We start from the raw sequence: 21,912 nt of genomic DNA, 5'->3' as shown, positions 1-21,912 counted from the left end.
AAGCTTTGTTGGATACCAGCTTCTATCTAAATCTTCAGTTCAGCTGTGTTAATCAGCACAAGCTGTGCTTCTGACCCATGATAAAAATAGAAAGCTTATTTCTGAGGCTTTGATTGGTAAGATGCTATGAAAGAAGAAATTGTGCCAGTCTAGGAGAAACCACACTGTTCACAGTTAATTACACCTGAAACACTCAGCAAGGAGAATGTTTTGTGAGCCCAAGTGTCAAGAAAATACCCTTAACTAGGTTACTAAATGGTTTAGAAAGTGTCTGGACTTATAAGAAACTTTGGTATGAGGAAATTCTGACTACACTAGGTATCCACTGGGCTCTTTTCACAAGCGCAGAATAAGAAAGCCAGAAAATTAGCTTCAATGAACTTGTAGGAACTTCCTGTAGGAACAATATCACATTTAAATGCTAGTACTACTCCATGCTTCTTCACAAACAGCAGTGATCAGACCTGCATGAAATGGCCAGCTTGTTATTTTGTGCTGACTTCTGTAACTGAGAATATTTCTACTCTTTCAGGCAAACCTCTATGTTCTTGAGAGAAATGTACTGCTTGCGTTGATGCTATTTGGCTAGGGAGTACCTAGACAGTCTTGTGAATACCTTTATTTTAACTGATCCGTCCCTTATATACAACAGAGTACTATTTCAAGGTAGATACAATGTGTAATATATACACACAAAAAATGGGCTGACATACAAGAACACAATGTACCTTCACAGCTTGTTTTACAATATCTGGAAATGTGGCTTCAATTAAGCTTCTGTGGGTGTGAACGTGACACTTCATAGAGCTACACAATTGTAAGCTCTTATTTTTATGTCTTCAGACTCAAGACATCTGGTTTTCAAAAGTAAAGACATAAAAAAAAAAACCAGTGTTTTTTAATATCAAACATGTTTCTAACCACTTTGGTTGTTTAGCAAGGCTCAAAAACAAAAGAAAAAAACCCCAAACCCTAATTTAAAAGTACCTTAAGATCAAATTTAATCTATTTTCAGATTAAAGAACCAGACCTGCAAACTCATTTGCCTTCAACAATTTTTTACAACATATTTAGCCTTAGAGCCATCAGGTTTTTTAATACTTTACTCCTGCTGTAATCCAAAACTTCCTGCTAAGGCTGTGTCAGCAAAAAGACACACTAAGTTAAATCTATCTAGGACATCCATCTGTTGCCTCAGCACCCCAAAAGCTGCTGACAGACCCCTACAGCAGAAATTATTCCGCTAGGAAAAGAAAGTTGAAATATCGACAGGGTTTCATTTGTGGTACCTCTGATGTGAGAAAGATCTATCGGTGAGGGCTAGATTTCTGTACCTCTGCAGTACTAGTGCTGAGGGGACAGGTGTGAAGGGTTTATAAAGAAACAGCCGGGCAGCTTCTGAAGGTGCAGCAAGGCTGTAAGAGCCAGGCGGGACTAAGAGATACAGAACGTGGAAAGGAAGTGAGAACGCTAGGGAAAAACAGTCTCAGAAGAACCCTTTTAATGACTCAAATACATGACAACTTCGTACATCTGAGCAAACTATGTTTCTCCAGAAAGAGGATCAGCAAGAGCACACCGGGGGCTCCAGGAAGACGAGGGTGAAACACTTCATCGCCCGGCAGCGCCGGCCCCGCGCTCCGGCCTCCAACGCCGAGCGGCTCAGCCAGAGCGCTCTCTGGGCCGCAGCGGAGCGGCTTGGGCAGTGCGGAGCGGAGCAGTACGGAGCAGGGCGAACCGGAGCGAGACAGCGCCAGCCGGCACTAGAACACGCTCTCCCGCCGGGCCGGCCTCGCCGGCTAGGCACGGCCAAGCCCCGAGGCCGCCTCCCGCCACCCCCGCCCCCTTCTTTGTGCGGCCGGCGCCTGGGCGTGGCCGCGCTGCGGACGTGGCAGCGCAGCCGCCATCGCGGTGGGTACCATGTGGAGTGGGGGCAAGTAAAGCCGCGGTCCGGGGCGGAGCGGGCCGGCTGGGCACGGCACGGCACGGCACGGCACGGCACGGCACGGCACGACTCTCACCTCCCCACGGCGGCGTGGCCGGCGGTTGCTGAGCCTGGAGGGAGCTGGGCGGGGGCGAGGAGGAGGGGCCAGCGTGGGGCTCCCCGCGGAGGGCGCCACGCCTGCGGTCCGTTCCACAGGGTCACCCGCGAAGCATGGCCGGCAGAGGCGCTGGCAGCGGCCCGCAGCCGTCCGCCGTGGCGCAGCCGCTCACCGGCGGTCACTTGTACCCTTTCGCGAGCACGGAGAGCGAGGGGCCCGAGGAGGAGGGTGAGCTGTCAGAACTGCGGCCGCGGGGCAGGGAGAAGGTCCGGCGGAGCGCGTCGAGGGACAGGCTGGATGATATAGTCCTGCTGACGAAGGACATCCGTGAAGGGGACACGCTGAACGCGATCGCGCTGCAGTTCTGCTGCTCCGTAAGTGCCCGGGCGCGGGGCCCGCGAGGCTGGTCCCGGGCCGGCTGCGCCCGGAGGCAGCACGTAGCAAACGCCGTGTGTCTCAGAAGTGGAAAATTACGTCAGGAGTGTTCGTGTTACAGCGCAGGGTTCCGGTTCCGTGGGCTTTTCCCCTTAAAACTAATATAAGTGTGAAAAACAAGTGCATAGTTTTGGTTGTGACACTCTCAGAGTGTGGTCAAGTTGAAAATCTGTATATACAGAATACACTGTCATCTAATTGTGGGCCTCCTGTTGTGACTTGAGGTATTAAAGTCTTGACATAACTAATCATGGCAAACCTTAGCCTCAATAACCAAGTCTTGGCTTCAGAACCTACTGCAAATGGGTATTTTGAGCAGCTTTATGATGTCAGGCCTCACTAAGAAAGGAAGGATAAGTAAATTGTACTCTTTCTTGCAAATTCAAGAGAATGTGAAGAGCTATCCCGGGACTTGAGGCAGAAAGTATAAGTTGCATTCTGGTGGAATCATAAATTGCTGCATTTGGCAGTCTTTTATTCTTACCCAGTTTATTGAACATCATACACTTAACAAATACGCCACCATAGCAGCTGAAGGATTTCTACACATTAAAAAGGTTTGCATGAACTTGGATACAGTGCATCTTCAAGTGACCGTAATTCCTGTGTGCTTTGCAGGTGTTGCAGAAAAGCACTGATTTGGAAGTACTTCATTATGGTGAAGTTTGTGGCTGTGCCTGCTACAGTGAGGGAGTTACCATCTGAATGTGAAGCCAGTGATTATGCCAGTGCACTTAAATCCCTGCAGAATGTTTCACATTAGACTTAAAATCTGAACTTACTGCAGGCAAAGTGAGATTAATTTTGAACAAGAATAGGAAAAGGGGAGAGCTGACTTAGGTAGATTACAGTAGTTTAAAAGTTATACTTGTTTTCTGCCTTAGCCCCCAGAAGGAGCAAAAAAACACACCTGTGGCTAGATGAATTGCAAACTCATACTTTGTAGTAACTCCTAACTCGTAAGTTTCTCACTGAATTAGAAATTAACAGTAATTTACATAATTTGAAAACTTAAAGTGAGGTGAATTCTCATTAATTTCACAGAGATAATTGTCAACTGATAGCTGAACATACATAAAGTTAATGTATCTATGTGAAGTGACTTTCAGTCTTCTTACCTGAAGTGGGAGGGGTTTTGCATCATAATTCATTTCCTTCTTGCTGTAAAGTTGGTCAGATTTGGTCTTTGACCTCTTCTGACTTCATACTGTATGAATGGGTATCAATTAAAAAAACCTACAAATTTAATGATAATAAAAACCAAAGGCCTTGCCCTAGACTTCAGCTTAAAATCTGAACTTAATTTGAGCAAAATGATATTTTGAACAAGAATATGGAAAAGGAGAGCTGACTTGGGTAGGGCAAATACAAAGGCCTTTGTTTCCTTACAAAAGATTTGTATTTCTTAAAGGTGTAGTACTATTAAGGGAGTTTTGGTTCAATGGAATACGATGTTTTAGCTGTTGTTTTCATTTTTAGGTTGCAGATATCAAGAGAGTTAACAATCTTATCAACGATCAAGATTTTTTTGCCCTGAGGTCTATCAGAATTCCAGTGAAAAAGTTCAGTGTATTGACTGAAACCCATATATCTCCAAAAGGAAGACCAGCTCTTCGGTCTGCTCTGTGTTCCCCAGAAGTACAGGAAACATCTCTTTGTGATAAATTCTCTGCTAATGAGACTGCTGGCAACTTCTTAAAAGAAGTCGATCGAGATATAGAAGAAATAGTGAAGTGTAATGATACAAAGAGAGAGAATCTGAATGAAGTTGTTTCTGCTTTAGCAGCCCAACAGATCTGTTTTGAAACTGATGGTAAAACTAAAAAATGCAAGGATCCTTACTATGGAGCAGACTGGGGTATAGGATGGTGGACAGCAGTAGTGATTATGTTGATTATTGGCATAGTAACTCCAGTTTTTTATCTCCTGTATTATGAAGTTCTAGTGAAAGCAGATGTCAGTCACCATTTCCCAATGGAATCTTCTCATTTGTTTGTCACAGCAGTATCACATCAGAAAGAAACAGAAAATGGAATAAATCCAACAAATATGATGAAAGTTGATAATCAAGGAGACCTTCAGCATTAATAGTGGAAGACCCTAGACAACTCTTGTTTGTAGATACCTAACATAGGTAAAGGGGAATCCACAGGATGCAAAATGCACTTGGAATGTAGAGAAGTGTACTGATGTGTGACTTGCCTTTATGGGCAGTGTTCCACTACAAGGATATTTCGGGGGATCACATAATCTCTGAATATGCCTGAGATAGGCAATTTACAAGACTGGGGTGTATATTAGGGTATGAAGTCATCTCTGAAGCTTTGCACCTTTTACTATTTTGATAGGCATGTTTCTTAATTAATGATGAGATGAAAAAATATAGCTCAAACTAACACACAAGGAGTTCCGTGTTTTAGAGCCCAGAAGTGGGCATATGGGGATAGCTAACTTTTAAACATCTGAAAGGATTTACAGAATTCATAATACACTTGACATTTTAATATCAGGTTTACAGTTCTAAGTTTAAGTGGTCTCATAATTTATTTTTCTTATAGAGTAAGATTTCTTTTAAAACTCAGTCATTCCATAATTAATAGCCAGCATGAAGTTCTTTTTTACAGAGGCAGTAGCAAACACTTAAACTGGAATCTTGAAATCTTGTGCCTATAGTCAACCCATTCTTTAGTACTTTTCAGTATAGGCACTAGGGTAACTTGTTTTCTCTGTGATTCTGTGCCTCAACACAGTCCACTTAGTAGTCCTCTTGAAACTCTACATTGTTCCTTGATATCCTGCTGAAAACTGACTGGACTGCATTCTCATCTGGTCACCTCTGTGTAGAATGAAAGAAGTGCTGAAGTGTGGCATGTTCCTGTAACTGCCCCAGTAGTCCTTATTTTCTGCTAATAGATTTATCTTTTTCCCCTTCCTGTTAATCTCAGTTCAGGACCAACTGATTCTTCAGATAGCAGTCATGTGGGTACTGAGCATACTAATACTGGTCTTCTGCCCATGAACCTCAAGCTCTTAACTTTTTCCTTAAATGTCCTAGAGGACTTCAAATGCTATTTAATGCCTGCTAGCAAATTTGAGCAGAATAGACAACTTGTACTACAGACCTGTACTTTACATCTTGGTGTATTTATGAATGTTTCTCTTGGAGTTTCATGATCAACCTTGGTTTTTCTCCTCTTTTTCTTCCCCATCTAAAAATGCTTCAAGATAAAAAACAAAGAAAAACCCATAAAAAAACATAAATAAAGCCCCACACCTCTAGACTCTTTTTACAGAAAGGAGGTACTTGTGTACTCAGAATACTTTTAAATAAAAACTGAGATGGTGCCTATAATTATTTTGGTTATATTTGCCTGTCGAGTAAGAATTCCATTGCCCTGTTCAAAACAGCATTTATTACCAAAACCCAGTATAACAAACTTGATTAGGACTTAAAAAGAGAGAAGTGGAAAAACAGACAGCATCCTTTAAACTATTATTGTAATTTTTTCAATGAGTGTCTTGACTAAGTATATGCAGTACAAAAAGGTAAAGTGAACGTGTTCTAACTATTGAGGTACTCCAAAATGCTTTGTGAGATTCTGAGAGTGAAGACCTGACCCCATTTATTCTTGGAGAACCTGTTTCCCCAAGAAGTGGAGCAGAGAGTCTTCACTGGCATGCCAAGTGTACTAACAAGAATTGCCTAACTTGTATTATATTGAAATTGAGGCAGGCCAAAGCTTGAAGGAAAATGGTGTAAAGTTAGGTGCCTGAACTATGTTACTGTTGAACTTTTTGATTAAAGGAGCATCTGTGGAGATAGTGAGCCTACTCATAGTCTCCACACTGGAAAAGAGATTACAAACAGCATGAACTTGATGATTTGCATTACACTTGTTTTCAAAGATCCTTTCAAATAGTAGTTATTTTCTTTAAGCGAATATGCCAGTAAGACAAACATAAACGCTACGGTAGCAGTTCTATACGCAAAAATGCTTCACAAAATAATTTATGGTGGCTAAAGTGATACAGCTCTCATGGTTAAAACTTTAAAAGGTGACTCACTCCGACAAGAAAGCTTTGGCACATAAAAACAAATGTTTTCTATATAGGATGAAATTTGGTATATAATGCATAATTTTTTTCCTGCATAATTTTATTGTTTTGCTGCTTCTCCCATCCTGTTGCTGAAACTCACCAGTTCTAATACTTTATCCTTCCATTTCTTATGGATTCATCAAAGAACATTAAATTAGCTATTGTGATGATGCAGCATAAGCCTAATATATAGCACATACTTGGACTGATAGTTACTAAATTGCTGTTGGTACAGAAATGAACTTAACTGTGGTTGTGGCTAGACTAGGTCAGGAAGGTCTCTGACCTGTTGATGTATGAATACAGAGGTCTGTGATGGTACAGCTGAAGAGTCCTCTAGTGTGTCCCAGACTTTGGGCTTTTACAGTGTCAAAGACCTGTGGCTTACTGGCACTGAGTTAAGGGTGATATGCCTTCCTTTACCTTAAAATAAGCAGTCTTCAGAAAAACACAAAGGAGTAGCTATTTTATGGGACCATATTCCATACCAAGAGCCTGATATGTTTTTACATATGTATTATGTAACATATTTCATACAGCACATTTTAATAAGAGTTAACTTTATCAGAAGATACAGTAGAACTCTTTTCAAGACTGTAGGACTCCTGATCCTGGTAATCTACAACCATCAGCTGGCTTGCCTTGCTACAGAATGTGGGGATATTTACAGCTTTTTTCCAAAGTACAACACAGCCGGTAATTCATCATCACAGCCTGGAATAAACCGGGTAACTGCTCTGTGAGGAACTTAAATCGTATTCAAGATAAAATCTGTGAAGGTAGTCTTCTAGAAACTGATTTCTTAAAGAAACAAACAAAACCAAAGACAAATAAACAAAAGAAACCCCAAAAGCAAACAAAAAAGAGCCAAAACCCCCACAAACATGGAATAATTGAGTTGTAAATCACCTTTTGGAATAATTGCAACAGTTCAGTTTTAAACTTAAGTGCATATTGCACTGCTGGATCATAAAAAATCTAAATGTTTTAAGTCTGGTATACTTCAGAATAAGTTCTCACAAATAGTCTTTGTAACTTGTATAAGGGCTGAAAATACAACTTTGTGAAATACTTCCGAGTGAGGATGCAAGTCTTATTTTAAATACTTCTGCTCCTCTGCTTTTAGAAAAATGTAAGTAATATATGTAAAATAAAGATTTTATTTTAGACTGCAGTGAAAATGGTGCATCTAATATATTTTTAATTCTATGTATTTTGCATGTTTTATTACAGCAGGCTACTACTTGTATTTGTTTAGGCCAATTTTTATGTATGATCTACAACAAAAATCCTTAGCCAGCAAGTACTTTGTTGGCAGTATTTATATCTAGCATACCGTAATTGCAGCCTTTATGGTTTATTCTCTTCATGCCTTGTAAACTTTGAACTTCTCTGCATAAATTTTGGAGAACATTTTAGTTCTTAGGTATGAACAAGTAAGGGAGGGATCAGTGAAGTTCTTCGATGGTGAGATGACACTGAAAGCAGTATTCTTCTGTGCTATAAATTAGGATTTGAATATATGCATGTCCAAATTTGAAGTTTGCTGCAGACTAAAGAACAGTCATAAGTTTTATTGGCATTATGGTCTTGCAATAAATTCTAAGCAATCAGAAAATCAGCTGCTAAGCAGAGGTGCGAGTATTACACCTCTGGAAGAGCACAATCTAACTGCTTTTCAGAAGTGCCCTGGCACTGATCTGTGTCCTTGCAGAACTTGTTCCTAATCGATGGGCTTATTTACCATAGCTAAACTAATCCTGGAGGGTCCAGCCTAAGACTTTGCAATTCCCTCTGGATGACAGAGGTGACTACAGTTTGCCTCTTAAAGGACTCAAAAAGACCTGATTTTTACCAGAGTAATATTTCTTAACAGTGAAGTAGGAAGGCACTTGCCCATCAGAAGAATGATGAATGGAGAAAGTATCGGTCCTCAAGAATTACTGTCTGCTACAGAATAAGATGCTGTACTTGTTCAGGCAAGCCACAACTTGTCAACAAATTGTTACTCGTGCAGTAACTCTTTTCTAGCATCAATTTTATGGTTCCATCTATTTACATTGTTTTGTAGGGGGTAAGGAGTCTCACCATTCACCTTGCACAAGGAGAACAGCTAGCAGAAGCAGTTATAGTCACAGCAGGCAAATCTAATTTTCAGCATCCTTGCCTCATTCACATCTTCTGTGTTTTGTATATCAGAAGTTCACAGAATAATGCAGAATTGTTTCCCAGTCATCAGTAAGGTGAAACCCTTTTTTTAAAAGAAAATAACACTTCAAAACCAAGCAACATAAAAAGCCCAAAACCCCTGATCAACAGTAATGTAGTAACAATAAAAAATATTATTTTTTACTATCAAAAGACAGTAAGATATAGAGAATGTGCTGTCACAGCATTCTTCAAGCATCTAATCTCAGTGATAAGTTTTCAACACTACAGCTGTTGGTTTTCAAATAAAAAGGATGCTTCCAAACATTAAGCTTTTGCTTTTTCTTGGCATTCTCTTATTTTTTTTAATTAGGACATCATGCATTGGTTCTTCCAAGTCAGTTTATGTTGAAATGCATAGCTGTCAGTTATTTTCAGTTACCTGAACTCAGAAGTTACTTAAAAGTCATTCAAAGGAGTCAGCTACCAACAAGGAGCTTATGTCCATAAAGGCTCTGTGTCTTTTTTTTTGTAGTGGTCATCAAGAATTTCATTATTTGTTTTAACTGTTGAGGCATAGAATTGACTAGTGCAAATGCTTAGACAATTTCAAGTAAAATGCATACTTTTTTTTCTGTGCAGAGGAAACACAATGGCATACCCTATTCTATCCATAGGATTCCAGAGGACCATAAAAAGGCATGTCTGCAAAGCACTTAGCAAATGAACAAAACATAGGATTCCCTAGCCTCTTTTACAGAATAGTACAATTAAACTCCAGTGTGTTTTTGGAGAGTCTGCTTAAAACCAAAAGAGCTAAAGCATTAAGTCTATTTATACTCAGCCTATCTCCATAATATACTGCTTCAGGTAGTATAAGGCTTGAGCAGTTTAATACTTAGAAACAACAGCTACTATGTTGCTTCAACCGTATTGTCATCACTGGCAACACCAAAGCCATCTCCATCTTCAAAATGGGAAGAAATGTAGTCATTTTCCTAAACCAATGGGGAAAAAATCACTCTATGTGTAGAGAAGACAATTTATAGAAGAAAAATTATTTAAACTGCACTTGAGCACCCGCACTTTAAAACAGTAATAGATTATTGGGAAAGAAAAAGGAAAATACTGTAATGAAGTCCTGATATATATGAAACAACAGGCATCACTGTTTTCGTGATAAAAAGGAGTAATTGTGTGTATTGATTGTGTAAACACATTCTTATGTACAAGATCTTTTTATCAGAGCTCTTTGTGAGTAATAAGTCTAGAACAGTCGCTTAAATTTATAATACAATGTAGTGCAACAAAGACAATTAATGTAATAATTTCTCCCAAAACAACTCTGCCTTACTGGGAGCTTGGGACATTTCTTTGCCAGCCAACACACTATCAATGACTGGGATCTGACTCTGTATAAATAGGAAAACTAACATTATACCTCTTCATGCTCTTCTTCATCATATTCCTCTGGTTCTTCTGCTTCTTCATCATCTTCACCTTCTTTGTCTTTTGTCTTTCTCATCTTCAGGTTTTTCTTTTCCCTCATCCTTCTTTTCTAGCGCCTGTCACAAGGCAATCTCTTAACAAGGTAATCCCATTTTACAGCAACAGCATATCCTCCATACTACCAAAAAGTTGAGATGCACTTAACAGCAAGACAGTTAGCATAACAATGCTGTGCAAATCTTGCGTGTCAATATTTACAATATGATGTGAAGCACAAGAACTTAATAAGGATTTACTTGGTCAAGCATCAGCCATAAAAAACCATGTCCTGTGTAATAAACTGAGATGACAATTCCCCTTTATGATCCACTGTTAGAACAGTTGACAGAAGACCATGTCATACTTGATAAAGCAATACCTCATACCATATGTAATAATATAACTACTTTAAACAACTGGTGGATCACCAGGAGAAAAAATATAAAGCTGTTTCACCTTAAAGGTTCCCACTGACACATGGTTAAGTAATTGCTAACAAAACAGAGGTCATGTTTTGTTTCTGTATGTTTTTTCTGTATGTTTTTTCTCAACTTAGTAAATTGTTTCAAGTTCCAACATCAGTAGATGGGTGAAATAGCAACAGATTTTAAAAACACTTGCACTAGTTCCTCCTTCTGTTAGCTCCAATAGCAACTCTACTATTTACATTAGACTGTGTTGCTACCCAGTGAAGAGCAGTTGGTTGTTGTGTTCAGGTACAAACAAAAGCAAAGAAAGTGGTTTCTCCACAGCCAGACTCGTACCCTAACCCTTGTGCCACCATGCTGCAGAACAGTTGTCTGTCAGAGTAGCAAGACAAGACCAGAAAAAGTGTGTGTTTGTTATTCCATTTGTACTAATAAACATATTAGGTTTCATTTTCCTTCAATGTCTATTGTAAAATTTAGAAAGAGTATGCACATCTTACTTAATTTTTTTTCAATGACATCCAGATTACTTTTAGGCTCAGAGTTTTTTGCCTTTTTTGTTTTTGCACCTGGTGAAATAAAATGCATTACTGTTATTTTTTTTGTTAATGTGAAAAAGACAAATTCTCTTGTTTTACTTGTTCTTAAGAGTAAATACATCCTGAGTATGCCACAGAAATCCCATACTATCTGTATTAGAATTACCTGAGACTTTGAGCTACATCATTCACAGAGATGCAAATGTCTGATTTACATAAGAGATGCCTGGCTGAAATTCAGTTTGAACAAGTAGTTGACCAAAGGCTGGGCTAAAATACAACATTCAGCTTCACAAAATACTAGTCACTTATATACTTAAAAAATGCTAAGAAACTAGAACAGAATCTCACTTGTTATGTTTAATCATCTTGAAAAAATAAAAACTCATTTTTACTGATTTATACAAAACATTAATGATGGGTACTTCAGACAAGTAGATGTTAAAAAAAGGCAGAAGTTCATTAGCTCCAACAGAAGGCATGATTACTTCAGCTACATGGCTTTTTGACTACAGTTGGCTCTCCTCTAATGAAGCTATGTTGTGTATTTCTGCATAGTCCCCTGATTCATGAGCATAATCTTTATCAAGTTTCTCCCTGATTAACTGTATGGTGGAGCAAAGATCAAAAATAGCAAACTATATACCCAGGTAAGAGTTACTTGAATGGCAGCACCCTAAACCAAAGTTCCCCAAATGCTCAAGGATGGAGAACACTGGGAACTGCTGAGAAAACACTTATATTTTATCAAAAGCATTTGTCATAAATAACATTGAGTTTATTCCAGTGTTTTGCCTAGGAAAGGATTATATGACTAAAGCGCTGCACAGAGCTCAGGGGAGTCAAGCTGCTCTGCAAAAACATGAACAGCATCAAACAAACACATCCAGAATGAAGTAGGCTTTTTAGGAAAACAAGCAGAAAGTGCAATTCAGCAATTCTGCACAACCTCCTGCAGGCTTTTACAGATAATACATATAGAACAAACAGACATGAGATTTGTCTCTAAGAGCTGGGCATCTTTGGCCCTTATAAATTAGAAACACGGTGTGTAATTTGCAGGCAACCCCAGGGAAGAGATGAGAATCTTGACTCCATGTTTCAGAAGGCTGATTTATTATTTTATGGTATATATTATATTAAAAGAAAATGATATATTAAAACTATACTAAAGAAAGAGAAGACATCAGATGGCTAGCAAAAAAAGGAATGAATAATAAAATCTTGTGACTGCTCACAACCTCGACACAGCTGGCTGTCATTGGTCATCAATTAAAAACAATCACCCGTTGGTGAACCATCTCCAGACCACATTCCACAGCCATCAGATAATTATTGTTTACATTTCGTTTCTGAGGCCTCTCAGCTTCTCAGGAAAAAAATCCTAGCGAAAGGATTTTCATAAAATATGTCAGTGACAACACTGACTCATTAGAACTATGGGAGCAAAATAGCTCCCTATGTTAATATACCTTAGAGGTGCAATAGAATACAGTCTAATTCCTGGTCTTCCAGTACTTGGGCTAAAATGCATACATTTGAGTGCTATATACCTATGCATATGGCTGGCCTACTGAACCCAGATGACACTTTTATTTATCTTATTTATGTATTTTTTCTTTTCAGCAGGCACTGCTGGTATCTAGGATTTTGCATTTTACAGCCCAGGGTCAGTGTGGAATTCTACCCAAAGTTTTGTCACTGAGAAGGCAGTTAAAACATCCAGGGAAACCAAAAAAAAGGAGGGGAGGTGTGTAAAATTAAAGCTGCCTCTGTACATTGAATTGTATTGATCCCAAAACCACTCCTGCAAGCTAAAAAGGGAGAATGGTAGGAACTTGGTTCGAATTTCTGTTGATTTGTTCACCTTTGTTCCACCATGGTTAAAGTGTCACCTAAGTGTCAACATGGTTAATGTGTCAAAAAAGACAAGTACCAGGAGCTCTAATGGGTCATTGATCAGCTATGTGCAAACCTCCTGACTAATATAGAACTCTCTATCATCAGGATTCCACAAAAAAAAAAAAACCAAAAACAACTAAATGTATCATCAGGAGTCCACAAAAAAACCCTTAGCCCCACATTGTTTTTGCTTTTAGGGGAACCTGGTTTTTAATCCAATCAAATTCTGATGGTCAGCTGATCTTTGCCATTATAACATGTAGAGGAATGTACTTTTAAGAGCCAGTAAAGAAATCGGAACTAAAGAAAGAAAAATTCCCCCACTGTGCAGTCATTCTCTTTTTATGATCTCAAGGCGAAAACTATTGTGCATAGGCTTATAAAAGCCCATGGCTTCTTCTTTTAGAATAAAACCCAGGTATATTCTGGTCCCATCTTTGGAGATTTTGCAAATAAATATTTCATTTTCAGTTGAATGTTACAGTCTACCTTCTGTATCGTGCTTCTCAATGATGCTCTAAAAGGGAACAAAGATTCCAGCTGAGCCAGTCTCTATGACTATGCACATTCCCATTCCTTTTTCTGTTTTATCTGTGAACTGAAAAATCACACATTAAAGACTTGGAAGAAAGCAAACAATTATATATAAACAGCTAAACACAAGAGGCCAAGTGTTTCTTCTCATAGGAGGCCACAAATTTCTACAAAGAACTTAAAATAAGTCATGCATACTAGAAAACACTTTGAAAAACAAATTATGCTGCATAATAAAGATCTGTTTTTCTGTAAGAACTACCACTACTAGTTCCAACTGCTTTTCAAGGATCTGATTCACAATTCTGCAGACAAAAGCTGAAAATAAAGTAAAATCAGGGAAAATAGAAAATAACCCACATTAAGTTACATATAAAAGGCCTAAAAGATTCAAAAATCAACCAAATCATTAACAAGATAATTGAGAAACCAAAATATAAAAGAAACCTGAACAGCCAGTTACTATTGAATGGGATGAATGCTGACTAAAGATACAAGTTTTCAAAACAAAAAAGATTTGTGGATTTTTTTAAAATTTTTTACTGTTACATATCTTGTATGTTAATATGGTGCATCAACACAAAAGGCAGAAGAAAGGAAGGAAAGTCTTTTCCAGTAAGTTAAAACATGCTACAGAAGCAAAGCAAAAACCACAAAAGGCAGACTAATAAAATATTTATGGAAAAAATCTGCCAAAAGCCTTAATGATTTAGACTAATTAACATTTCTAGCATTTTTTCATCTAAGTATCTCCGTTACAGCTTCTGTTTCTCAACTACTATGTAATATTTGTTTCTTAAAATATATAACATACCTTTTTTTGTTTGCTTTCTTTGGTTTCATCTCTCATAGGACTCTTCTCCTATCTGTACAGAAAATAGCTTTAATATAGAAAAATGATGATTTACAGCAGTAATCCTTCCCCTGCCACCAGGGAAAGGAAGGGTCCTCGATCCTATTTACATTCATGCCAAAATGTTTTACTACAACCGTTTTAGGGAATTCTGTAGCTGTAATTTAGCTGTAATTTAAATTGAGGAATGGGAGTCAGGATTGCCATTTTACCCACATAAGGACAACTGGCTTCTATCCCAAGGAGACAAAGTTCAGCCATTCCAGTGGCCCACAGGCTCTTCAACTTACGTATTATGTAATTAAGTTTGCAGTAGTGAGCTATAAAGATATGGTTTGGGAAGGCTGATATTATAAAACATAGCTTCCCATGACAGACATAAGGCTGGGTTGTTTTTAGTAACATCAGTGTTTGCTCCCCGTTCAAAACTCTTATGAAGTGAGTAAGGAAAAAGGAGTGCAAGAGTGATAGCCTAAGTTTACATTTGTGCTGCTAATCAGTTGTTACAACAGGGTAAATAAATAAAAGCAGATTCTTTCCTTTTTTTTTTTTTGACAAAAGAATACTCACCTTGATCTGAAATCATGTCAAGTACAATAACTCTCAAAATACAGGACTGGAAGGAATATATGACTTGGTAATAATTTCTTACCTTTTTATTGTTTGAAAAATAGTGAATCAAATACTTAAAAGATCAGAACATTTCACAGGCTCATAGAAAATTAGCCTTTGATAACCTCAGCTATTTCCTGGTGTCCACGTTTCCTGCTCCTTTGCATTGTCCTGGTACTCCTGACTATCTCTCAATTACTATAGAGAAAGTGTTACTCAGTTCACAGTCAAGGCAATCCAGACAGTCCTTGATATTTACCTGTAACTGAACATAGAGTATATTTTTCTAATCCCATGTTGAACAGTTTCTTGTTGTCAAACAGTAAAAAAACTGAACAAAAACCTCACTCCAAAACAAACAAAAAACACCCAACACTCCAAAAATACTATAATTTATTCTTTTATCCTTGAAAACATGGAATTGTTAAATGCAGATTTATTTAGAGACTAAGTTGAAACATCAAATATAACAGTAACTCTCTACTCTTCAAGTTTCACAATCAAATCTTTATTACAAAACCAGCGAGCAACATTTCACATCACTGTGTTATTCATAAATAGTATCCAGTATTCCTAAGTCTCAAAAGGTTGTATCTGATCACCAGCTTCCAAGACTTCCAGTACTTCTGCAATGGAAGAGCTTTGCATCCTATCCAAAACAGCAGCTAAACACTTTTAATCCATTTAACCTTCTTCCAGGCATAAGAAGTAAATTGAGAAATTCATAGTAGTCATACAGTGCAAGTACATCCATTTATACATGGATAATAACCTTTTACATACAATCTCTAATGCCAAAAGCAATAGCAAAACTTTAGTATTTTTAAATCAGTCACATTTTTTCTTGACAAATTACCACATGCAAAATCCACTTAGTGCAAAATTACTGAATTTGATTGCACTGTTAACCCAAGTAGGGATAATATTTGCAGATATTTTACAAAAAATAGTTACAAAGATAGCCTTTGACCTTTAGCGTGAAAGACTTCTAGCACATAATCAGAAACTCATAGAATCACAGAAGAGTTTGAGTTGGAAGGGACCTTAAATATCATCTTGTTCTAACCCCACTGCCATGGGCAGGGACACCTTCCACTAGATCAGGTTACTCAAAGCCCCACCCAGCCTGGCATTAAACACCTCCAGAAATGGGGCATCCACAATTTCCCTGAGCAACCTGTGTCAGTGCCTCAACACCCTCAAAGTAAAGAATTTCTTCTTAATGTCTAATCTAAACCTACTCTCTTTCAATTTGAACCCATTCCCCCTTGTCCTGTCACTACATGCTATTGCCCCATCTTTTCTGTAAATTCCCTTCAGATACTGAAAGGCTGCAGTTAGGTCAGCCTGAAGACTTCTCTTTACCAAGCTGAATAATCTCAATTCTCTCAGCCTCTCCTCATAGGAGAAGTTCTCCTTCCCTCTGATCAACTGAGTGGCCTCTTCTGGACTTGTTCCAACAGGTCCATGTCCTTCCTGTTCTAGGAACCCAGAGCTTATGCAGAACTGCAGATGGGGTCCCACCAAAACATGGAAGAGGAGAACAATCCCTCCCTCAATGTGCTGGCAATGGCCCAACCCAGGTGCAGCACTTGCACTCACTATTAAACTACGTGAGATTCCCATGCACCCACTTCTCCTGTCTGTCAAGGTCTTTCTGTATGGCATTCCATCCTTCAGGCGCATACTCACCAAGGAAAAAGAAGACATCATAGATGAAGTTAAACTTAGTTATTACGAAGACAAACAGAAAACCTTCCCAAAATTGTGCATGAAAGAGTCTACAATTAAAATAACAGTGTCTCAAGGGGCATTCATAGATGTAGGAAACTATCAGCAAAGAGAGGAAAAGAAACAAATAGTTTTGATTGCAGTTCAAGGCTCTTTAGTGAAGAAAAAATTGCTGATGCCATCAGTAAAAAAATACATTGACTGACTCTTGCCCCTCACAACCAAGGAACTAATTCCAAACCAATGCCAAGGTGGCAGTCACCCAGTCTTGGCAGATACACCTAGAGGAAAATATGAGTGATTCGTAACTTTCATAGTGGGGTAAATAAAGAAATTTCTATAGAATATGCCTGCTATTCTCTCAAAATGAGTGTTGAATGATGGAAATCTATGCTATATGGTACATTCCACATCAAAATTTCCAGGTAGAAGGAGACAGGGCTTTCATTTGCTACCTGAATAATGAAAGATAGACAGATACATCCTAACTAATTAAAACGTTTCACTTCTCACACTTCAAAGGACCACGTGGCTCGCAGATACTGCTCTGAGGTTTTATAACAATCCATTCACTCTTGTAGCAAAGACAATTTATGAAGTTCCTGCTTACAGCCTACTTTGTGACACCCTCTTAGTTTTACAAGATGTTTTGTCAACCAGGTAACAGAAAATATCACTTAAAAATAATCTACTCCACAGTTTTCTTAAAGCTAGACCACTTTTGCCACAGAATGCAGTCCCAGAGACAACTGCACATTGCAACTGAGATAAAAACAAGCTTTTTAAATTGAAGACCATCACTGATGTAATTATAACCCACCCCTCAGATGTGGCATTTTGGACAAAATCAAGGAAAAAAATTATTAAAACTGTTACACAGTCATTCATAGTAATCCGAAACTCTTAATTGCCAAAAGCAATTATTCTCACCAACTGAACTTTCTCAGAAACCATTCTTTCTCTCTTCAGTCAGAGTAGTGTTGTTCTTAACCACTTCAGTGACAGTGTTACAGCTACATTAAGTATGCAATCTGAATAACATGGACACTCTTCTCATGACTATTACATGAGGTTGTGCTGTCTAAAACCAGGCCCTCACACAGTTTCTACCAGCTGAATTTAAATGAAATGTTAAGAGTTGGATTTTTGAGGTTTGAGGGAGGTTTTTTGTGGGGGTTTGTTTTTGGGGTGTTTTGATTTTGTTTAACTTGGATTTTGAAAGTGAGAAAGATAAATATGCAAAAACAGTTTTAAAAATATCCAGAATACTACAGGCAGAATTACAGAATGGATGTTGTTTCTCTCATGTGATAAATGGTGCTAAATCAATAACTGAGTGGTAGGTTGCAAAGCATGAAGTGTATCACAAGTCCCAGATCTGGACCATGAAAGGAGCTTACTGCTTCCATCTATATTTGCTAGTTGGCCAACACTTTAAATCACTTAATGTTGCTGATGTTCCTTAATTGTGTTTCTAATTGCATTTACAGAAACTTTGTGTGAACTCAGAAAGTGTCTAATAGGAATATGCAGCAGCAATAACTCTCTGCTTCAAATAATTTCACTGTAAGTTAGTCAAAGCTGTAACATACTTTTGGTCATTGCCCAGTCATTAAATCAACACTTTAATTTTTTATTGATTCTACTTATACAGCTAGGTTAACTCTGATTTTCCTGAATGGCACCAGATTTGCCCTGAGAAGTTTAACTTGGTTCTGAAATTTTGTTCACAGAAGGAAGAAAGCCTTTTACCTTCTCCAGGGTATACATTAAATATACTGGGGCTAGTAATTCTCCTGTTAGGCTGACTGTACCTCAAAAGATGCACTGTATACAGAATTCAGATGGCACAGAACTGTGCTACCAAGCAAACTGCCACATTCACATGAAAAACAGTTACAGATGACTTAGTAATATGAAATCACACATCTTAATTGTAATGCTGGATTAAGAGGATGAATAATATATGGTTCAGTAAGTCAAAAGCTTCCCTGCACATCAAAATGCGGTCAGAAGATGGTCTTTATTCCCCTTTGATTTTCAAATACATCCTAAATGCCAAGTCTCAATTACACAAAGGATCTTTCAGTTATTTTCTAATGCTGGCTTCTGCAGTACAGGACAATCATACACAATTTTTCATGTTTGCATAAATAGTAATTTTCTAAAATCAGCAAATCTATTTATAGCTTCAAAGATTAATGTAAACTCATTTCAGAAAATTCAAGTATCCAGTGTATCTATTCTTGTAATGTCCAGAAAACCAAATCATGATGAGGACTTCAATGCACTAACTCCTTGCAAGCAATCTAGTTAAAGATGTGATACAACAGTAAGCAAAGGGGAAGGAAAGCCCGTTTGATGATGAATTAAGAAAAATGGTGATTTACATTATTATAAAATCCAAAATTCTTAGGGGTGTTCATATATTTCATTAAGTTCTCTATGTTCTCTAAACATGAGTGTGAACACAGTTTACTTGAACACAGACTGTGCTCCAAGATACTGGCTGTACTTACTGGAAATTATGGTGAGGTTTACAGATGACATCACGTAGAGCTGCATCTTTGCCAAAGCCAATAACCTCCATGTTGAAGGCAGATGAAGCATGTCCCCTTCCTCTACCTGACCCAGCCATTTGGATGTACTGAAAATATTATAGATTTTTAAAGATATATTTTCCTTATGTGTTTCAAATTGATGTACATATTACCAAGAAAGTTAGTATCTAACAAAAACTACAGGCATTTTAAAACCAGAAATAATTTTTAAATAGCAAGCCATTTTCAATGCCCATCTTGGATTCTTCCACAGACTGTAAATTTGATACAAGCATAAAATCAGCTTCAGTCACTTATTTCTGCTAGCTACCTCTGCATGCCTGAAATTGCCTCCTAACGTAGGAATTTTAAGCCATCTTCTTCAAAACCCTAGATGCACTGTATTGAGTTCAACCAGAAGAACCAGAAACAGGTGAAAAAAGTTTAAGAACCCTGAACTTTCTGTGACTGCACTCTAGTGTTTTTTTGAACTTTTCTCCAAAAGGCAGTTTGTGTTTGTCATTCATGACTTCTTCATCATGACTATTTTTTGTCCTTTATCTTAGTAACTATTTTTGGATCTTGAAAAAGTGACACAGGCAAAGAGGTAATTGAGATAATTAAAAGTCATGAAAAACTCCAGCAGGACTGCAAGCTAACTGCTGAAAAAAAAAAGGATATTGTTTCTAACTGAAATATTTTAAAAGGCCATAAAAGAAGAAGAGCCTCCAAAACACTTACAGTCACTTCTCTCCACTTTCATGTTATACCAAGCTTCATCCCATTAATTGCACGATCCATGGGTTGATAAATAAATCAAAATGTGAAAATGGGGGAAGATGTCAATAAATGGGCTCCAAGAGAAGCTGAAGCGCTGTGATACTGCTCACTCCCACAAACCACTCAGACTGGTGCAAGGTCCAAGCCCAGAAATCCCATGAGCTGTTCACTAGTAACTGCAAGGTCACTGTACTTGCTCAGTACAACCAGGTTGTTCCAGACTTACTGCTGTACCTGTACGAGTGCACCTGGTTCCCCCCAGACAGAAGCAAACGCCTTTTTTTTAAGGTCATAGAAAACATGTTGATGCCAGTTTTTTTCCTACTTGTTACTTTCAACAGAAATAAGCTCTGTGTGGATAAAACAAAATCATATTCTAGATTTCCATGCCACTCTGCAGCACAGAATAAATAAGCAGAGAGACCTAAATAAATATTTTTTTTAAGAAAAAAAAAGGGAAGGGAAGGGAAGGGAAGGGAAGGGAAGGGAAGGGAAGGGAAGGGAAGGGAAGGGAAGGGAAGGGAAGGGAAGGGAAGGTCCTCTGAAAATAGGATGAAAAGCAAGATGTGAGCCTTGCAGAATAGAGAAGATAAAAGACACTGTAAAGCCCCAAACATGAGCAATTATCTAGGTGCAAAAAAAAAAAAAGTAAACAGCAGAACAACACAACACAAGTTAAACGAGATGCTAAGCTAACAAGGAAAGGCATTAAATGTAGTGAATATGAAGGTCCATTTTTTAAAAGCTGCTTTAAAGTTAATTCTTAGTAAATTTGCTTAAAATGGCATTGCATTAGTCTGATGAGAATAAACTTTAAAACTAGCAGCATTTCAACTTCACCTTTTTACCCAAACCTACGATTTTTTAAAAACCTCAGAATGTTTATGTTTACTGACAGCACAAAGTGACAGTGACAGATGGAAAAATCCTGAAGAGTTGGACAACTAAGCTACTAAGGATGATAAAGTTACCCCAACTAGCGTTCTGTTTGCCTTGGGGGATTTCTAAAAGATCTAAAGGGTGTATTTTCTTGTTTTCGGGTAGTCTGTGTGTCATCTATAAAAGAGAAGATTTTCAGATTTAGGCTTTTCAAATTCCTCCAAACCTACATATGCACTTTCTCGGGCAGTTATTCAGGGGAAGGCAGCTTATGTTTCAGAAGGGAAAGGCCCGTGGAATCCGGATCCCCGACAGCTGCCGGACAGCTGGTGCAACAACAGCAGACCTAAGAAGACTGAGCGCTCAGACGAGCTCTCGGTATCCTACGCTTTCCTCACAGCAAAATTCCTGATCGTGTTCTGGTGGTTGTGTTCTCGGATTTTGAGAGGCAGGTGCCATCAGTTAAAGGGAAGAACATAAACAAAAGAAAGTACTGAACATTAAATACTGAAGTTTTGTGGGTGTCTTTTTAACTAAAGCCAGTAAGGGGGAGAAGATATTTGTCCTGAGGGTCACTAACCTCTGCCGTGTGAGAATAGCCCTCTCAGCTGCTCTCCGCTCCTTTCCCGCTCCCCACCCCTCGCTGACAGCCCTCACCCCTAGAGGGTCCTGCCGCTCCCCGCACGGCCGCAGCGCTTCACCTTTACTACCCCCTCCGCCGGCGGGTCTCAGTGGTGAAGGGGGCTCAAACGCGCGCCGTGCCGCGCCACGGCTGAGCAGCCCGCAGCCTCTCCGAACCTCCCCACGCCTCACCCGGCCCCGTCACGCTCCGCCTGCCGCTGCCGCAGTGGGCCGGGCCCGCGCCCGCCCCGCTCGGCCCCGCCCGTGCCGCCGCCGGGGAAC

The 21,912-nt window shown here is 38.8% G+C and overlaps 2 protein-coding genes and 1 long non-coding RNA gene across 6 annotated transcripts in view; 1 reads left to right on the top strand and 2 right to left on the bottom strand.

Annotated features, from left to right (window-relative positions):
- Positions 1–2,176, bottom strand: part of ADGRV1 (adhesion G protein-coupled receptor V1) — a 287,213-nt gene extending 285,037 nt beyond the window's left edge. The window contains exon 1 of the mRNA XM_036402940.2: positions 2,022–2,176. The gene's annotated coding sequence lies outside the window, so the exon portion shown is untranslated. The remainder of the gene's footprint in view (positions 1–2,021) is intronic.
- LYSMD3 (LysM domain containing 3) lies at positions 1,914–5,829 on the top strand. The gene is made up of 2 exons (XM_036402941.2): positions 1,914–2,416; positions 3,957–5,829. Exons 1-2 carry the CDS (start codon positions 2,156–2,158, stop codon positions 4,563–4,565), a joined length of 870 nt encoding a protein of 289 aa, XP_036258834.1. The 5' UTR covers positions 1,914–2,155; the 3' UTR covers positions 4,566–5,829.
- A 1,247-nt stretch (positions 5,830–7,076) lies between these two features.
- Positions 7,077–21,835, bottom strand: LOC118699163 (uncharacterized). Of its 4 annotated transcripts, XR_008508942.1 has the most exons (5): positions 21,711–21,835; positions 19,330–19,457; positions 14,429–14,480; positions 10,165–13,678; positions 7,077–8,826 (listed from the first exon to the last, which is right to left on the bottom strand). It is a non-coding gene; the product is annotated as an uncharacterized LOC118699163 (long non-coding RNA). The 4 variants fall into 4 exon arrangements; XR_008508939.1 differs by having other exon boundaries at positions 7,077–13,678; XR_008508940.1 differs by lacking the exon at positions 19,330–19,457 and having other exon boundaries at positions 7,077–13,678; positions 21,667–21,835.
- Between the last annotated feature and the right edge of the window lie 77 nt (positions 21,836–21,912).

Source organism: Molothrus ater, chromosome Z, assembly GCF_012460135.2.
Source record: "Molothrus ater isolate BHLD 08-10-18 breed brown headed cowbird chromosome Z, BPBGC_Mater_1.1, whole genome shotgun sequence".
Classification (NCBI taxonomy): Eukaryota; Metazoa; Chordata; class Aves; order Passeriformes; family Icteridae; genus Molothrus; species Molothrus ater.
Note: the sequence above shows the minus strand (reverse complement) of the source record. Positions and strands in the feature narration are given on the sequence as shown.